This window comes from Microtus pennsylvanicus, chromosome 3 (assembly GCF_037038515.1).
Source record: "Microtus pennsylvanicus isolate mMicPen1 chromosome 3, mMicPen1.hap1, whole genome shotgun sequence".
NCBI classification, from domain to species: domain Eukaryota; kingdom Metazoa; phylum Chordata; class Mammalia; order Rodentia; family Cricetidae; genus Microtus; species Microtus pennsylvanicus.
Genome location: NC_134581.1, coordinates 50,173,472 through 50,191,292, shown reverse-complemented (window position 1 = coordinate 50,191,292; position 17,821 = coordinate 50,173,472). Strand labels below are relative to the sequence as shown.

The window sequence follows — 17,821 nt, the reverse complement described above, 5'->3', positions numbered from 1 at the left end:
CTGTTTCAAACAAAACAGACAAAACAGCTGGGCATAGAAATGTACATCTTCAATCCCAGCACTCAGGAGGCAGAAGCAGATCTATCTCTGTGAGTTTAAGGCCAGTCTGTCTACAGAGTGAGATCCAAAGCCAACCAGGGCTTCATAGTAAAAACCTGTCTCTATAATACAAAGCAAAACCACATTGAATTCTCCGGAAACTCTCCAGGACATATGGACCGGGGCCTCTTGCCTTACGATACTCAGAAAGCAGGACTTTGGGGAAAGTTGAGTTTGATATCATTTGATGAGCATCCCTTGTCTTCCTAACTCCCTCCTGTCCCCTGCAACAGCACGTCAAGGACATCATCCTGCAGTCTAACCCCCTCCTCGAGGCCTTTGGGAACGCCAAGACGGTGCGCAACAACAACTCGAGCCGATTCGTAAGTATCCCGATTCCAGTCGCGGGAGTACTTCCCATGTTCTGAAGACCCGGGCCTGTTTGCAGAGACTTTGCTCCTCTGAGCTAGGTCTGAAGGGAGCGGACACTGGGCTAAGGGAGCACCTGAGAGACCTTTCCTCCCCTCACATCCTCTCCCTACCCCACCTCCTGGATTTCTGAATCAGCTTTCTTTTGTATGCTCACAGAATGAAGAGCCCCTGGCCCCAGTGCCTCCTAACTGTGTCCCCAGAGCTAGGACAAGGTCCCCCTTGCAGTGCTGTGAATGCTTTCAATGTATCTGTCCAGAGTTGTTGGCAGTAGGGTATGGAAATGTGACCATTCCAAAAGGCCAAAAGGTGCATTGGAAACCAGATACAGATGCCTGGAGATTTAGCGTCGGATGGTCGGCTGGTTTCAAGACAGGCAGTGGGTGGGACTTTCAAAGAAAAACAGTTTCTTTCTCACTTTAAAAAAAAAGCCTTTACTTAATTTTTTTTATTTAAGTATTTTCCTTTTGAGACAGTCTCTTACATAGTCCAGGCTAGCCTTAAATTTCTTATGTCGTCTAGGAGGCCCGTCTCCGCCCCCTCCCCCGTGTGCTGGAATTGCAGGTGTAGTTCACCGTGTTGGCCTTTATTCAGGAAGGAATGTCTTATTTCCTAGAGAAGTCTCCCGACGTCTCTGGCAGTCATTGTCATTCTCCCACAGCCATCTACAACACCCGCGTGACGCCCCTCATTGTCTGCCCTTATTCTCGCTTGCTTCATCTTTCATAGTTGGGGTGTTCTATTCTGACCTTTCTAGGTAATGACAGAAGAAACACGCTGTGAATGAATTTTCCACATGACCTTTTTCCTCTAATTATCATTCTTAACATGCCTTGTAAAAATAGACACTGTCAACTTTAACCCTTTAGCTACCTGCCCATACTCGCCTTCCTTAGAGAGCAGGGAAAATGTCATTATGACTTCCCTTGCCTTTTCCTCTTATAAGTTATTTTTTTTTATTCTGAGAGGATAACTCAGTCAGTCTTTAAAAATTGCAAGCCCAGCATTTATAACCTTGTAACCCTAATAGAGGAGGAAATATAGATATTTTTCTCTGTGTGTCATATATAATGACATCAAAGAGGGGAAATCTCTCTCTCTCTCTCTCTCTCTCTCTCTCTCTCTCTGTCTGTCTCTCTCTCTCTCTCTCTCTCTCTCTCTCTCTCTCTCTCTCTCTCTCCCATGCCTGATAATATCAAGTGATACTCTCACTAATTATTAGGAAATGTAGGTTTAAAGCCATATGTAATTTTCTGTATCTTGGACAGGCAAGCATTATAGAGAATTTGATAATAACCAAGATCCTATTGACTGAAGATTAATCCATTCTTCTAGAAGAACAATGTGGCAACCTGGGCACTGTGCGGGTCTCTGTCTTCAGACACAGATGGGGAGAAAATGAGCATGTTACAAGTTCTCCTTATTTAGTCTGGCCATGGGATTAATCCTCCGAATGCAGAACTGTGTGACTGGCAAGTGCCAGGGCATTGTTTGGTATAAAGTAAGGAAGTCTAGCTCAGAGCTGGGCTAATCCAGAATGTCTTCCATTAATGAATTTCCTTGAATTATGCCCTGTATTCCAAGTCTGTGTTTTTGTTTACCAAGTACTAAAGGAAATTGCTAATTGTCTTGCAGGGAAAATACTTTGAAATCCAGTTCAGTCCAGGTGGGGAACCAGATGGTGGCAAGATCTCCAACTTCCTTCTGGAAAAGTCCAGAGTGGTGATGAGGAACCCGGGAGAGAGGAGCTTTCACATATTCTACCAGGTTTTCCTTTGCCGTTTTTCTTTCCCAATCCTTTATTCCTTCTCCATATTACAAAACAAAGCTGGCCGGGTGGTGGTGCACGCCTTTAATCCCAGCACTCGGGGGGGGGGGGGGGGGGGGCAGAGACAGGCGGATCTCTGTGAGTTTGAGGCCAGTCTGGTCTACAGAGCGAATTCTAGGCCAGGCTCCAAAGCTACATAGAGAAACCCTGTCTCAAAAAAAAAACAAGAAACAGGAAAAAACAAAACTGGAAAGGCCAGTGAGATGGCTCAGAGGATGAAGGCACCATGAGACCAAGCGTGATGTCCTGAGTTCAATTCCTGGGCCCCACGTGGTGAAGAGGAGCCCTTGTTTGTCTTTGATCGCCAAGTGTGCAGGAGCATGAGCAATAATACGATCAGTTTTTTGCCTCTCGGCTCTCAAGCCCAGAGAGATGCCCTGGGGTCTGTGCGCGTGTCTAAAAGGAGCGTGGGGATATCCCCGTCCTCAAGGAGTGTTGAATTACAATTAGGGCAACAAGGCAAATTTCCCCAAAGTTAAATAATTAGGAAATTGTTAACAAACTTCAAAAACAGAAGCGGGAGTGTTTGTTTGATGATTTCCCAAGTGGGAATTGTGTGGGGAAAGCTGGAGCTAAGGAAAGACAGAGACTGTCCACTAAGGAAGGAGCACCCTGGGCAGAGAGGGGAGGAGGTGTTGAGCAAGGAAGTCGGGTGATGGGAGCCAAGTGTCCGGGGGCGGATACCTCCAACAGGGTCACTATTGGATGAGAGTGTCTCCGCAGGCTTGGGATCCTCAGAGCAAGCCCAGCATGCCCCGACTGTTTCATTGGCGATCATCCAGTTCTGTTGTTCAGTACCAGGCCAGCGCTCTTCCACAGAGCTGTATCCTCAACCCTCTTTTTACTTCTTTCATTTTGAGACAGAGCCTCGAACTCAGTTGGTAGCCTGGGCAGGCCTCAAACTTGTGATCCTCCTACCTTAGCCTCTCGAGTAGCTGAGATCATAGGCATGGGCCTCTCGACCTTGCCAATCCAGCCATTTGGAAAAACGTTTTTGAGTCTATAGAAATATAAGCATGCCATGTTCAAAACTGTAATGTTCGAGTTAACCTAATGATTATTTTCATATTAGGAATCTGCGGTTTGGTTTCTCTTTGGTCCAGTGGTGTTCTAGGACCTCTAGGTTAGAAAGAGATTAACTCATGCAAGAAGCTCACCATCAATCTCTCAGTTACACAGCCGTCTCCAATGGCAACCAATTCTTTTAATGCCTATTTGCTGAAAAACTGCATAGCGAGCATAGAGAGAAATAAGGCTTCTATCTAGGACCAGGGGAACCGTGTAGAAGAAGGGGCCTGGCGAGCTTGATGCTGCTCTCCAGAAAGCCTCGGGGTCAAATTTCTAAGTTCTGGGAGGAGGAAACAGGCAGGACCGAGAACAGCCTGTTGGCTTGAGCCTTGAGAAAGAAGGCGGGAGAGCAGTTTTCCAGAGCCATAAGAGGAGAGGCTACAGAGTGTGGCTAAATCGTGGTGAGGAAGCAGACGGCGTGGCTTGAGGACGCTCAAGGCAAAGTGTTCAATGAAGGCAGAGAGCAGCCTATACAGTCAGAGCTGGAGAAGTGGGCACATGTGTCTGAGCAAGAAAACTGAACAAGAGGAGGGTATTTTTTATGTGTCTGAGCGAGAAGACTGAACAGGAGGGAGGTGTTGTCTTCAAACAAGCAAGAATAGGGGAAAGGTTATAGGTGGTACACCAAGATTCTTCAGGGGCTGGGATGTGGCTCAGTTGGTAGAGTGCTTGCCTAGCATGCACAAAGCCCTGGGTTCAATCCCCAGCACCGCATAAACTGGGGACAGTGGTTGTCTTAGTCACTTTGCTGTTGCTGTGATATACACCATGACCAAGGCAACTTATGGAAGAAAGAGTTTATTTGGGCCTACAATTCAGAGGGTGGGAGGCCATGCTGGGACCAGCATGGCAACAGGCAGCAGGCGTGATGGCAGGAATAGGAAGCAAAGAACTCCCATCTTGAACCATAAGCATGAAGCAAACAGAGGAACTCAGTAGACCAGGAGGTTTCAGAATGCAGAGAAATAACCCATAGCCATTCTAAAATATATGACGTGGAATGTCCTTCTGTATTTGTGTTGCTTTTTTAATTGGTTGATGAATAAAGCTGTTCTGACCAATGGCTTAGAGTAAAGCCACATGGGAAATCCGAACAGAGATATAGAGAAAGAGTAGGCAGAGTCAGGGAGGCACCATGTAGCTGCCAAGGGAATAACATGCCAACACTGGTAAACCACAGCCCTGTGGTAATATGCAGAATAATAGAAATGGGTTAATTTAAAATATAAGAGCTATTGGCCAAACAGTGTTGTAATTAATATAGTTCTGTGTGATTACTCGGGTCTGGATATCTAGGAAACGAACAAGAAGCCTCCATTTACAAATATACATCCTGGGGCAAGAAGTGTAGAAGAACTAAGTTGGGTAGGAATTGTATTCTACTTTTCCATGGGGCCACTAGTACAGCATACAGTTCTTTATAGACATGAAGAAAGCCTGAGTTCTCTCAGGCTTTATCAGAGTTAAGAACTGGAAGTTGGGCTGGGGAGATGACTAGGTACTTAAGAGTGATCTTTCAGAGGACCAGGTTCAGTTCCCAGAACCTACCTGGTACTCACAGCCATTTCCAACTCAGTTCCAGAGGATCTGATGCCCTCTTCTGGCCTCCATGGGCACTGCATCCATGCAGGCAGCATCCATATACCGTAAAACAACAAAAACTGCAGCTTGTAGACCAATCTGGGGCTTATACAACTGCAACCCCAAATGATATTTATAAACTCCCTCAGATTCTGCCTGGGCTCAGGGATGGTAGTCCTGAAACCCCAAGGTGATTGTGGGTGTTTGTGGGCCGTGTCCTGACACGTCCTGTGTATTCTTACGGCAGCTCATCGAGGGTGCCTCTGCAGAGCAGAAGCAAAGCCTCGGCATCACCAGCATGGACTACTATTACTACCTGAGCCTCTCAGGGTCCTACAAGGTCGATGACATCGACGACAAACGGGAGTTCCAGGAAACCCTGGTAAGTGCCGGTACCGGGCAGGGCAGTCTCCGCTGTCCTTCCTGAGTGTCAACTGAGGCGGAGGGCAGGAAAGATCAATGAAGCAGACAGTACTACCTGCCCCCGCAGTCACTGTGAGCACTACGGAAAACCCGGGTTCAGCACCTTGGAGAGCCATGCATCCAGTTGCCACACTATGGTTTGAAATGAGTAAAAAGCAAATGCGTCATTACCCTCCTGCAACAGTGTTCTGATAAACAGACCGAGATAGTTGTGGGGGTAAGTTTAGCCTGCTAGTTTGCTGAGCAGTCAATAAATACATGGAGAGCTGTTCCTTAGGAAGGCCACAAGCCACTTTGTGATCTTCATTGAAGATAGAAAATTTTAGGGCCTGGAGAAGAGTGCTTGCTGTTCTTGCAGGGGATCCACGTTCGGTTTCCAGCAGCCACACCTGGCGGCTCACACCTGCCTAGAAATCCAGTTCCAGAGGATCTAATACATTCTTCTGGCATCTGTGGGTACCTGCACACATATAGCATACACACTCACACAGACACACAAATATATATATATATATATCTGAGCATAGTGGCACACGCCTTTAATCCCAGTACTCAGGAGGCAGAGGCAGGTGGATCTTGGTAAGCTCAAGACCAGCCGAGTCTACAGAGCTACAATAGTGAGACCGAGACCCTGTTTTGAAAAACAAACAAATAAGCAAACAAAAAATGTAAAACACTTAAGTTTTGTTTGTTTCATCCTCTTGATCTTGTTTTTCTGTTTCCAATGACTTTTTGTTACCTCTGAGCTTCGTGGTCAAAGGACAATGTTGTAATGTGCCCTGGGCCGCTCACATCAAACACATGTCACAGTCTGGGTTACAGCACTAGCATTTCAAGGTTTTGTGACCCGCCTGAAACTGACCTGAATCATGTAGTCTAAACCTTTCTGGAGGTAGGCCTGTTACCCTCTCATCCTTCGAGTACTGCAGGATGTTGTTCTTGAGTCAACAGCAAGCTCAGGCCTGTCTACTGAGAACTAAGGGGGGACCCAGAATGAGCAGCGGAGTCAATGGGAGGAGAGTTGGCTCAGAAGTGACAGGTCCCAAGACTGCCCAGCCACAGCCTTCAAGAAACGAGGGGAAAGCAGTGGGCGAAGGGCTCAACACTGTCCTTGGGAAAAGTTGTCTCAAGTTACAGAAATCCAAGACTCTGCTACTTTAATTTAATGGACTCAGAAACTTGGCTTTTAGTGGTCTGTAGTTCTAGAGATTTTAAAAGATGTTTTTGCTAATAAAATCTTTCTGTCTCCCTCTCCACAAAGGAGAGAACATCTTGGGGTGGTTGGATATGGGAAAGTAATACCCTTGAAGAGGGTTGGCAGCCAGAACTCACTTGGGACAGGGCAGACCTGGAAGCTTGTACCCAGACTCTCCCTTCTTGGAGATCCTCTAGGGTCTAAGGTTTTCCTAGAGAGTTCATTGTATTTAAAGACAGACTTGCCCTTCCAGCAGGACTTCTGATAACACATGAAGTCTAGGGATATGGTGACTCGGTCAGCAAATTGTTTGCCAAATTGTTTGTCACAAATTGCCTGAGGCCCGAGTTCGATTCCCAGAACCCATAAAGAAGAGGAGGAGGAGGAGAAGCAGTAACTGTAGCAGCAGGGCTTGGCAGCATACACTGTCATCCCAACCCTGGGGAAGCAAAGCCAGGAGGATTCCTGGGTCTTGTTGATTATCTAGTCTAGCCAAATCAGTGAAGTCCAAGTTAATGGAATATCATGTCTCAAACAACTAAACGTGGAAATCAAATGACAAAGACACACCTTACATCAACCTCTGACCTCCACATACACATGCTTGTGCACACACACAAAAAAAGATGAGCAAGTACGCAGGTTACAGATCACATTGATGGAGAGTTCCCATCATCTCAGGCGAAGCTACACACTCACTGTACAAGTCGCTCCATGCCGTGTTTGTCGCCTGCTCACACGGTCAGCAGCCAGGCTGTCTAGCTAACCCCTCTCTGTGTCTTCCAGCACGCCATGAATGTGATTGGGATCTTCTCAGAAGAGCAGACGCTGGTGTTGCAGATTGTGGCTGGAATTCTCCACTTGGGAAACATCAGCTTCAAAGAAGTGGGCAACTATGCCGCGGTGGAGAGCGAAGAATGTGCGTAGCTCTGCCGGTGCTGTGAAGGGAGGGGAAAGAGGGAGGGAGGGAGGGAGGGAGGGAGGGAGGGGTGACCTACCCCTTGGCTTGGCCTAGATTGCTAATGAGGTGCATTGGTTAGAAATGAGAAGTCATGTGTCCTCAGGAGAGACTAGATCTCTTTAATGCACCCATTCTCCCCTCCTCTCCCCTTCCCTCCCCTCCCCTCCTCACCCCTGTGTTGTCTCATCTCTCTTCCTCTCTCTATCCCCCCATTTCCTCTTCCTCTCCTCTCTCCTTCCTCCTCTCCTATGTGGTTTTCTCTACCCTCTTCTCCCTTTTTCCTACTCCCCCCCATTCCTCTTCTCTCCCTTACCTCCACGTCTTATACCACAGATAATTTGAAAATTATTTCTATTCATTATTAACCTTGGAGAAGCCTGGCAGAATTCAACCTTGAACTAAACCTGGTATAATAATGAACATCTCATTTACTATTATTTTTTAGTTTGGGGGTACACACACAAGCCGTGGCATGTATGTAGAGGTCAGAGGGCAGCATGTGGGAATTGGTTCTCTCCTTCTACCATGTGTGGCCTGGGAATGGAAATTAGGGCATCAGAACCCACTGAGCCGTTGCACTGGTCTAGTCTCAAAGATGAAGCGTGCTTTGATGATTAGAGTACTGGCTTAGTGTCTCAAATGAGCCACTTGGTGAAAACCCCTCCTGGACCTGGCTTTATTGATGGACAGGTCCCTAGATGTCCTGGCAGGCAAGGGACAAGATGCTCATGGGTTTGTAGTTTGTCCCATGGATCTGACTTAGATTAGATTTCTGGACAAAGAGAAATGAACTTTGACCATTGGGTTGACATTCCTGGTGACCACGTTTGTCTTAGCCTTGAGACCCGAATGGTCATTTTTATTCTTTCAAAGGAAACTAGGGTCCTTCCTACAGTAAGTTCTACTGGTCCCCTATGCCTGTGATCTACCACAAAGCCTATGGCTTATGACCCTAGCCTCTCAGGCATCAGTGGTCCTCCAGGCCGTTCTCAGAACTCACATCCACCCCAGCCACCCAGGAAGGCATTTCTCCCCTTCTCAGCATTCTTTGGGGATAATTTTAGATGCCTGGTAATAAATAGTATCCCACTCATTGCTGACAGTGCAGTAGGAAGATTTCCATTCCAAATAAGGATCCTTTTTTATGTTTTCATTTTTTTTCTCATAAAAGAGGGAAGTTCTGCTAACGTCTGATGTCGATGTCTATCTTTATCTGATAAAAACAAATATATTTAACAAGGGAGTGTCCAGGAAACAGGAAAAATGCCGAGTGTGCATGAAGCCTAGGAATATGACCTAATCACAATGGTGACTCTGCCTGTAGACGCCCCGGACTTTACCCTTAATGTGAAACCAATGCACCCAAGAGTACAGAAGGGTCATCGGCACCTACCTACGTCCGTTTCACAGTTCTGCTGCGCTGGTGGTGTCTATGGAAGGAGACTGGGATTCTCTGGCTCCCTGAGAAGTAAAATCCTTACTGCCTCTTTGTACTTGAGTATCAGTTTGACCCTGACCCAGCAAGCATGTCCCTGGTTCTTCCAACCAACAAGGATTTCACTGTTCAGTGATGACATCCAGGGCTAGCAGCCTTTTCTGGCACATATGGAAGGCTGGTGAAACTGGTAACTGTTTGTGAAATTCCCTGAGGAGGGATGGTGGTACAGTGGAGGCCAGAGAAGGCTAAGCTAGGAGCCAGGTCGGTTTAACAGAGAAGTACACAGCCCTAACCACCACTCCTTCTTCTGGTTCTGGGTTCTTCAGTTGGTCATATAGTAGCATGGTCAGCTGGGTACCTGTTTATGCCTTTGCCCATCTCTGCCTCCCTTATGGTGGTCATCAGGGTTTCCAGAGACGGGAGTTGCATAGTGACCATACATACATCTTTCTCCTGTTTCCAGACTGTGATGTGAACTTCTATCACTGTGTTCCACGAGTGTTTGTCCAGGTAGCACTGTATCTGGGAGATGAATCTGTATGCATTTCTCTTTTATAGCTGCACAGCTTTGTATTGCTTGGATATGCTTTGAGTTGTTTAACCACCATCTGTTGCTAAGTATTAAGATGGTGTCTGGGGCGTGTAGCTCAATTGGTACCTGACATTCATAAAACCTTGGGTTTGAGCCCCAACACCCATAAACACGGCTTGGTGGAGCTTCCCTGTGATTCTGGCATGCAGGAGATAAAAGCAGACAGAACAAACCTTGGCTCATTCCATCTTACTGCTGTAAGATTTATTCTTATAAATATTCTTATAAATTTATTCCAGTATGTCTTTGGAGTAAATTTATCAAGGGAAGCTTTATAAAAGCTACCCATGCCTTTCATAATTAGAGACATCAGCTTTCCTAGTGAAGGGAAGGGCTAAAATCCCTTGCAAACTGGCGCAAATTAACCATCTATTGGACCTTGGACCGGTGGGGGCGAAGGATTTCCTGTATGTTGCTGAGAATCCAGTCAAACCTTAACAGAGATGCTTGAGTGCTTTTCCATATCAAGAAAGTAAAACTGTGTACTTTGGATCAAATATTACCTGAGTGTGATTAAATATTAAATTAACTTAAGAACTTTATTGAAGAAAAAAATACTACTTTAAAACCACTGAGTTCAAGGACATATGACGGCTGCGGCCCCACCCACTGATAAATGGGTTCGAAACCCCACCAAAGCCTAATAAACCATATTTACTTTATTTTGGTCTTCCTCATGGAGCCCAGGCTCCCTCAGTAGCCAAGGGTGACACTTGGAAGGATCAGGAAGTTCTGATCTTCCTGTGTCTGCCTCCCAAATGACAAGGTGACAGGTGTGCATCCCTGTTAGAGAAAAGCTAGCCTTCTCAGTGAGAACTCACGCCACACACTTAGAGATGAAGGGACGCTCTCTACTTAAGTGCCTGGCCAAGTGAGGCTAGCGGCCATAGCAGTCACTCCTGAACGGGAGATTTTACTGATGCGTTAGGCTCGTGCATTCCACAAACGCTGTCATCCTTAAATCTCTTTCCGAATCAGCCCCGGTTACACTTCAACCGTTTAATCAGAAGCAGGAAACTGTAAGGCTGGCCGCTTGGGCAGGTAGGAGGTTTACGCAGCAGAGGTATTGCATGCTGCCAGGGTTATGTTAAGTACACCAGTGTTGTTCCCTTTCGAGTGGTTGTTACCCAGGGTCATCTTGCGCACCTGGCAGAATTAAGCTTTTCCTCATAAGAGGACAGGGGACTTAGTGGCAGATCGAGACTTAATGATAATTGTCACCCTGTGCTGCCCCTCGTGAATGGTACATCTTTGGGAGTGGGAACGGGGCCTCTTGACTGGTTGAAAGTCTCCTTTGTCGTGGGAATGGAGCCTAATGGCTGGTCAGTCCTGATGAATAAACATTAACACCCTTCTATCCTAAGTTTCCCTATCTCTACCAGGCCGAATTAGTAGCCTACTTATCTCTGGGGCATTTTGGAGGCAGGGCTCCTTTAGCTAAGTTTTGTTTGTGTGATTCAGTGTCCCCTAAGCAAATACATAAGGAAATCCTGTATAACATCAGTTTTATTATTTTGAGTTTTTTTCTACATTACTGCAACACCTGGCTTATGTGATGCTAGGAGTGGGACCAGGGGCTTTGTGCCTACTATGGCAAGCTCCCTAAACCTGCCACTTCCTTTAACCGTATGAAAAAGGAATTTCATTTCGCTACATCCTTTTGACTTCTCTGTCTTCCTTGTAGTTCAAATTTAAGTAGGAAACTTAGGTTGACCCTCCCCTTACACATTAAGTCTTCCCTCATCAACTTAAGGTGTTGAAATATTCTCCTAGCAGGTTCTTCCTGGTTCTGATGACTGAAGAACTCCACAGGCCTTACGCCAACCTTTCACGATTAATCCTTGCTTCTTGCCTCTCCTTCCCCGAGCCTCACTGCTGAAGTTCTTCCCCAACCTCGGCCCCTCTCACACACCCTCATGGAAATTCACAGCCTGGAGGAAGCTGGGCTAAGCAAAACTATAATTTCAGCACCAGGGCAGCCACAGAAGAAAATACGAGCCCATAAAACCTTGTGTTTGAAAACCATGGCATGGATTCTGTCCAAACCAAGTGTCGTACTTCCTCCTCGTCTGCTGAGCTCTCTCGCTAAGCCTGTGGCTCCGGCTCTTGGCCACACTCCATGCCTTGTTTCTGAAGAGCCTGCAGCCTTTGAGATCCACCCTCTTCTGCAGAGCTACAAGACACGGAAGAATAGCACTTGGCCGGTCACTCCCTCCTGTCTGTTTTGTCTCAGAGGATCTCGTCTCAGCCTTGTTTGGTTTTCTTAGCTAAGACCGTAAAGATAACGGCGTGAAGCATCTACCAGACAGCCCGATTCGTCCCCACTTTTGGCGTGGTTACGGACTTGAGGAGAATCCCATGTTTACAAAACAGGCACATTGAACTGACTATTCATTGTATAAAGCTGTTTGCTCACTGTGGAGTTCCCTGGCGGGAGAAGCCCTGGTGAACGGGCATTAACTTAATGGAATCTCAGTAGGCAGCCTGACCTGACCTTGAAGACCTCACACCTCAGTCTCCTGAGTGACTGGAATTACAAGTGTGTGCTGCCGTGCTCAGCTACTGTGTCTGTATGTGTGTCTGTGCACATGCACATGTGTACATGTGGAGACCGGAAGTCCACCTCGGGTTGTTCCTGAAGGTCCATCCATCTTCTCACTAGGACCTGGGACTCCCCAGTTAGGCTAGGCTGGTCAGTCAGAGAGCCTCTGCTCTGGGATTACAGAGGTGTACCACCACATCTAGCTTTTCTACGTGGGTTCTGGGATTGAACTCAGGTCTTCACACTTGCTCAGCAAGAACTTTACCATCTCAACTGTCTTCCCATCCCTTCTATAAACCATTGACTATCGATAAGGCCCATGGCATCTAGTAAGTCATATCCTACTTGATGCTGATGGGAATGGCTTATCTATCTCAGAAACTTGGTGAATGTTTCCCTGGTCTCTGCAACTACACATCCAGTGTGACTCATGAATATCCGCTGACCTCACTCAGTTCAAAGGAAGAATTAGCTTCTAAGAGGCAGATTTTTGATAAAATCAATGCCTCAGGCTCTTTATGAGAGGAAGCTGAAATCCCTGTGTGAAATCCTCATATGGATGAGAAGTACGTTGTTCTGGTATTGGCATGTTTATTGACTGACTCTTTAGAAGTTAATGCTGAGAAACATCCATCCATCAAATCCCAATGCCCTCTGTGCAGTCTAAGGAGATCCGGCTTTATTGGGAGGCTGATGAAATCTTCCCACTCTTAAAAGGGTCCTTTAGGGATTTTGTTTTGTTATTATATGTTTGTTTGTTTGTTTTTGAGATGGAATCTCACTGTTTAGCCCAGGTTGACCTTGAACTTGTAATTCTGCTGCCTAAGTGTTGGGATGATTGGTATATGCCACAATGGTGATACTATCCATAAGATCTCAATACAGTCTTTATACCAGCAAAATTTTATACTGAGAGAGAGAATCCTATCCAAGTTCAGATTTTTCATTTGTATCTATTCCATGAGTCATGTGGCAACACATAGATGAATAGAAATGAGTTAATGTAAGTTTTAAGAGCTAGTTAGAAACAAGCCTAAGCTATTGGCCAAGCTTTCATAATTAATAATAAGTCCCCAGGTTGTTTATTGTGGAGCCACCGGTCCCAATGAAAAAAATACATCTACAATCTATAAAGTCCTTCATTTGTCTTAGGAAATCTGAATACTCTTTCATGCCCAAGAATGGTGTCATTTATCCAGATTTGAATATTATAACCAGAAATCAAGGGAATCCCCTTGGTCCTGGTAACTTTTCTCTTGGCAAGTATGAAACAACTTGCCACACCCATGGAAGCTTTCAGTTTTCTCTTCGAAGACCCCCAAATACTTCAGTGCATGTTGTGAGGTAGTACTGTGTCTTGTGACACCAATCAGTTCCTCTGTTCACTTGCCACCCCAGAGGACTCTCCTGTGATGTCTATTGAAGCCTTCTGGGTAGGGAAATGGCACAGCTGGTGAAGTACTTGCCATGCAAGTCAAGAAAGAACCTACTTTCAATCCTCAGAACCCATCTACAGGAGTTGTGCTTAGGTACACGTCATCCCAGCACTGGAGAAACCATGACAGGAGGATCCCTAGGTGTGGCTGGTGAACTGCATGGTCAAATCAACGAGCTCCAGTTCAGTTAGAGACCTGGTCTCAAAAAATAAGGCGGAGAGTGGCCAAGGAAGACATCTGTCATTGACCTCTGGTCTCTTGTGAACACCCACACAAGCACAGAAATACATACACACAGGCCTTCTGAGACCCCTCTGCCTCCTGCACCCCCAACTCAGAACACCCTTCCCCAGTGCATCGAAATCTATCCCAATCTTAACCATAGCTTTCAGCTATAGCAGTTACTTATCTACACAACACAGAGCGTAGTCCAGCCATGCCTCTGCCCCCCAGCTTGTTCCCCTTAGCACATATCATTTCCGTCTCCACATCTGTACAAATCCCACTCTTTCTTGCTCTCCAAGTCCAGATGAAGCCCCTTCCTTGATTACCCCAGAAAGCGTTAATAGCTTCCTGTCCTAAATTCTTCTAGAATTGCATGGTCTGTTCCGATGCATTCTGCTTTCCAGGAGGATTCTTTATTTGATAAAATTTCTAAATTGTCTTCAGGGTTTATTAGTTATTTACTGTCTTTTCCTCTTTATTATCTACTTTTTGCAATCCCTCACTGTGTAAGTGTTCGATCAGTAGGGGATTGATTGTTGGATTTATTGTGTCCATGATACAATAAGCTGTTACAAGTTCTCTGTAAATGAGTCCATGAAAACATTGCACCAAAGGAAGAAAACATTCATCAAAGCCAAAGAAATGTTTGTTGGTTGAGTTCCTGTTGATGTCTTTGTCTTAAGCACAGAGAAATGTCCATTTTCAGTATCTCGGTGTGATCTCAGTGGGGTGGGGGGAGGAAGCGGAGGGAGAAGGAAGATTGGCCTGCATCCTTTTTCGATTTGAGTGATTGGAAGTCTCAGTAATCATAGGGATTGATTTACAGAATAAAACCACTGGGGAAAACAAACAGAATGTGCACGGCATTGATAATAAGTCTTCCCTGACAGAGCGGAAGTTTTAGAAGTTAACTTTGATGCCCATTATCTGTTCATACATGCGCAAGGGCTTCCCTGTGCTTGGGAAATAATGGTTGCAGTTCTGAAAGATGATCATGTTTTCTATTCTGCAGTTTTGGCTTTTCCTGCGTATCTGCTGGGTATAAACCAAGACCGGTTAAAAGAGAAGCTAACGAGCCGGCAGATGGATAGTAAGTGGGGAGGAAAGTCGGAGTCCATCCACGTGACCCTCAACGTGGAGCAGGCCTGCTACACCAGGGATGCGCTCGCCAAGGCCCTGCACGCACGGGTCTTTGACTTCCTGGTAGATGTAAGTAAGCATGGGCGGGCATGGGCAAAGCTTCAGGTGTTAGATATAGGGAACGCATTGACTGAGAGTGTGTTCTCATGCTTGCCTCATTGCCCTGCATTGCTACCATGTCCCCCTCTGCTCTGTGTATCCTCTCTGCTTCTGGTGAATCCTGAATCGAACTTCTAGATATTCCTGTTCATAGCTGTGCAGACCTCTTCCTAGGGCAGCTCAGTGTCCTCACAACTGGCAGCTGCTTTCCCCCTGAGTCAGTGATCTAAGACAGGGAGTGTGAGCAAAAGGCCATGAGGTGTTTTTTGTTTGTTTGTTTGTTTTGGGTTTTTTGTTTGTTTTTGTATTTTCGAGACAGGGTTTCTCTGTGTGACAGTCGTAGCTGTCCTGGAACTCGCTTTCTTGACCAGGCTGGTCTTGAACTCACTAAGATCCTCCTGTCTCTGCCTCCCAAGTGCTGGGATTAAAGGCGTGCACCACCACCACCTGCCTGAGTTTTTTATGTCTTGATTATTATCACTTTGACACAGTCTGTTCTGAGCAAGCCACCAAGAGTAGTCCACCTGGGATGGAAATTGGGCTGTATCTTTCAAGGGGTAAATATCAAAGGTTTTGGCTATCTATCTCTTGAGAGAGGTTTTTTGTTTGATTGTTTTTTGTTTTGTTTTGAGATGTGTCCTTTTTGTTTGTTTGTTTGGGTTTGTTTTTGTCTTGAAACAGGTTTTCTCTGTGTAGCCCTAATTGTCCTCACTTTATAGACCAGCCTAGGCTTGAACTCAGAGATTCGCCTGCCTCTGCCTCCTAAATGCTGAGATTAAAGTCACGTGCCACCACAGCCAGACTTGAGATAGTGTCTTATGTAGTCCAGGCTAACTACAAACTCAATGTATAGCTGAAGATGACGTTTAATCTCTGATCTTTCTGCCCCTCTACCTCCTGGGTGTTGATACAGGAATGTATTATTGTTTATGGTACATTAAAACAATACCTAGTTTATGCAGTGCTGGGGATCATGAACCTAGGCCTTCATACATGCTAGGCAAGCACTCGTCCAACTGGGTTACAACCCCAGCTTGACTTTATATGTACTATTAAATTAACCCTGATCCTTTTGAGCACAGCATACTGCCTAGTCATATTCACATAGTATATATGTGAATATACTTATGTTTTGGGAGGGTGTTGTTGTTTTTGTTTTTCAAGACAGGGTTTCTCTGTGTATCTTTGGCTGTCCTGGAACTCTGTAGTCCAGGCTGGCCTCAAACTTGAAGATCCACCTGCCTCTGCCTCCCAAGTGCTAGGATTAGATGCATGCACCACCACCACTCAGCTACTTATGATTTTTTAAAATGTATTATTAGTTAAGTGTGTGCGTGCACACACTCAAAAGATCAGGAGATAGCTTGCCAAAGTCAGGTATCTCCTTCCACTGTGTGGGTCTTAAGGATTGAACTCAGGTCAGCAGGCTTGGCAGCAAGCACCTTTGTCCGCTGAGCCATCTTGCTGGCCCTGCCTCTGGTGTAGAGATGCATAATCATACTCTGTAGTGGAAAGCCAGCAGTGTAAATCTGGGTTAACCAGTGATATCTTTAATGCCAGAATAAGATAAAGTCTATACTCTGTTCCAAATACTACTTACACTCACATACACACTACACACATACCCCCAGATAACAACAATAACAGCAGCAGCAGCAATAATAATAATGGAGAAAGCAATTGAAGAAGACACCTGACAAACGGCTGGCCTCCACATGCCCATACACACGTGTGCGCGCACACACATGAATGTGCACGCACATACACTAATAATCGATGTTATCTGTAGATCGTTCACCTTCTCCCTGTGCTCCTGGGAACTGGGACCACTTTATCTTCAGCATCAGTGAAGCACTGTGTTCTGTTAGGGTTAAGGGCTGCTGAGCTGGGGACATCTGACTGGCAGTTGCAAGTTTTGCAGGAGTGGAGCCTCGTTCAGGGCAGGATCTTACTGTGTCACTCAAGACAACAGCTTCTTCCAGGTCTCCGGACTTCTTAAGGAGTACTAGCTCTGCCATGGCTGTAGAAACACACCCTGCCCCCACTACACTTGTTTTGAAAGCATAAACTCCCTCTTCAAGCTGTCCTGTCTCCAGGGATCAGTGTAGCTGCTGGGCAGTACCCCTGTTCCACCCCATGTCTGTCCGGTCTGGATGCAAGGACTCATTTGTGCTGTGTTTGTTTTCTGCTAGTCCATCAATAAAGCTATGGAGAAGGACCACGAGGAATACAACATCGGCGTCCTAGACATCTACGGCTTTGAAATATTTCAGGTAAGGAAGGCTGGGGAAACGGCTGAGTGGTGATGAGTATTGCCTTGCAGGCATGAGGACCTCAGTTCAAATTCTCAACACTCAGGCAAAAATAGCTGCAAATCCATGTAATCTGTGGAAGGCAGAGGCAGGGCTCGCTGGGGCTTGTTGGCCACCAGCCCAGCTCTAGGTTTTGAGATCGTCGTAAGGGAATAAGACGGGGAGCCATCACTCCATATCAGCTCTGTATTCACAGTGAGGGCTCCTGCACACACTCATGAACACACATACACACCAGAAAAATAAAAGAAAGGAGGGAGATGAGAAAGCAAGAAAGATAAATGGGGGGGGGCTGACGTGATGGCTCAGTGGTTAGAAGCCCTTGCTGCTCTTCAAGGGGACCTGGGCTCAGTTTCTTACACCCACATGAGACAGCTCACAACCACTGTGACTGAAGCTCCAGGGGATCCGATGCCCTCTCCCTGGCCTCCATGGCCATGCCCATGTGTAACACACACACACACACACACACACGCACGCACGCACGCACGCACGCATGCACACACATAAATA

At 46.1% G+C, this 17,821-nt stretch overlaps 1 protein-coding gene and 1 non-coding gene across 2 annotated transcripts in view; both read left to right on the top strand.

Annotated features, from left to right (window-relative positions):
- The window catches only part of Myo1e (myosin IE), a 200,027-nt gene that overhangs the window by 118,372 nt on the left and 63,834 nt on the right, over positions 1 to 17,821 (top strand). The window contains exons 6-11 of the mRNA XM_075965339.1: positions 333 to 422; positions 2,104 to 2,235; positions 5,193 to 5,327; positions 7,350 to 7,482; positions 14,770 to 14,966; positions 17,189 to 17,269. Of these exons, the coding sequence (XP_075821454.1) occupies positions 333 to 422; positions 2,104 to 2,235; positions 5,193 to 5,327; positions 7,350 to 7,482; positions 14,770 to 14,966; positions 17,189 to 17,269 (768 nt within the window). The remainder of the gene's footprint in view (positions 1 to 332; positions 423 to 2,103; positions 2,236 to 5,192; positions 5,328 to 7,349; positions 7,483 to 14,769; positions 14,967 to 17,188; positions 17,270 to 17,821) is intronic.
- On the top strand, positions 4,007 to 4,079 carry Trnaa-agc (transfer RNA alanine (anticodon AGC)). The gene has a single exon. It is a non-coding gene; the product is annotated as a tRNA-Ala (tRNA).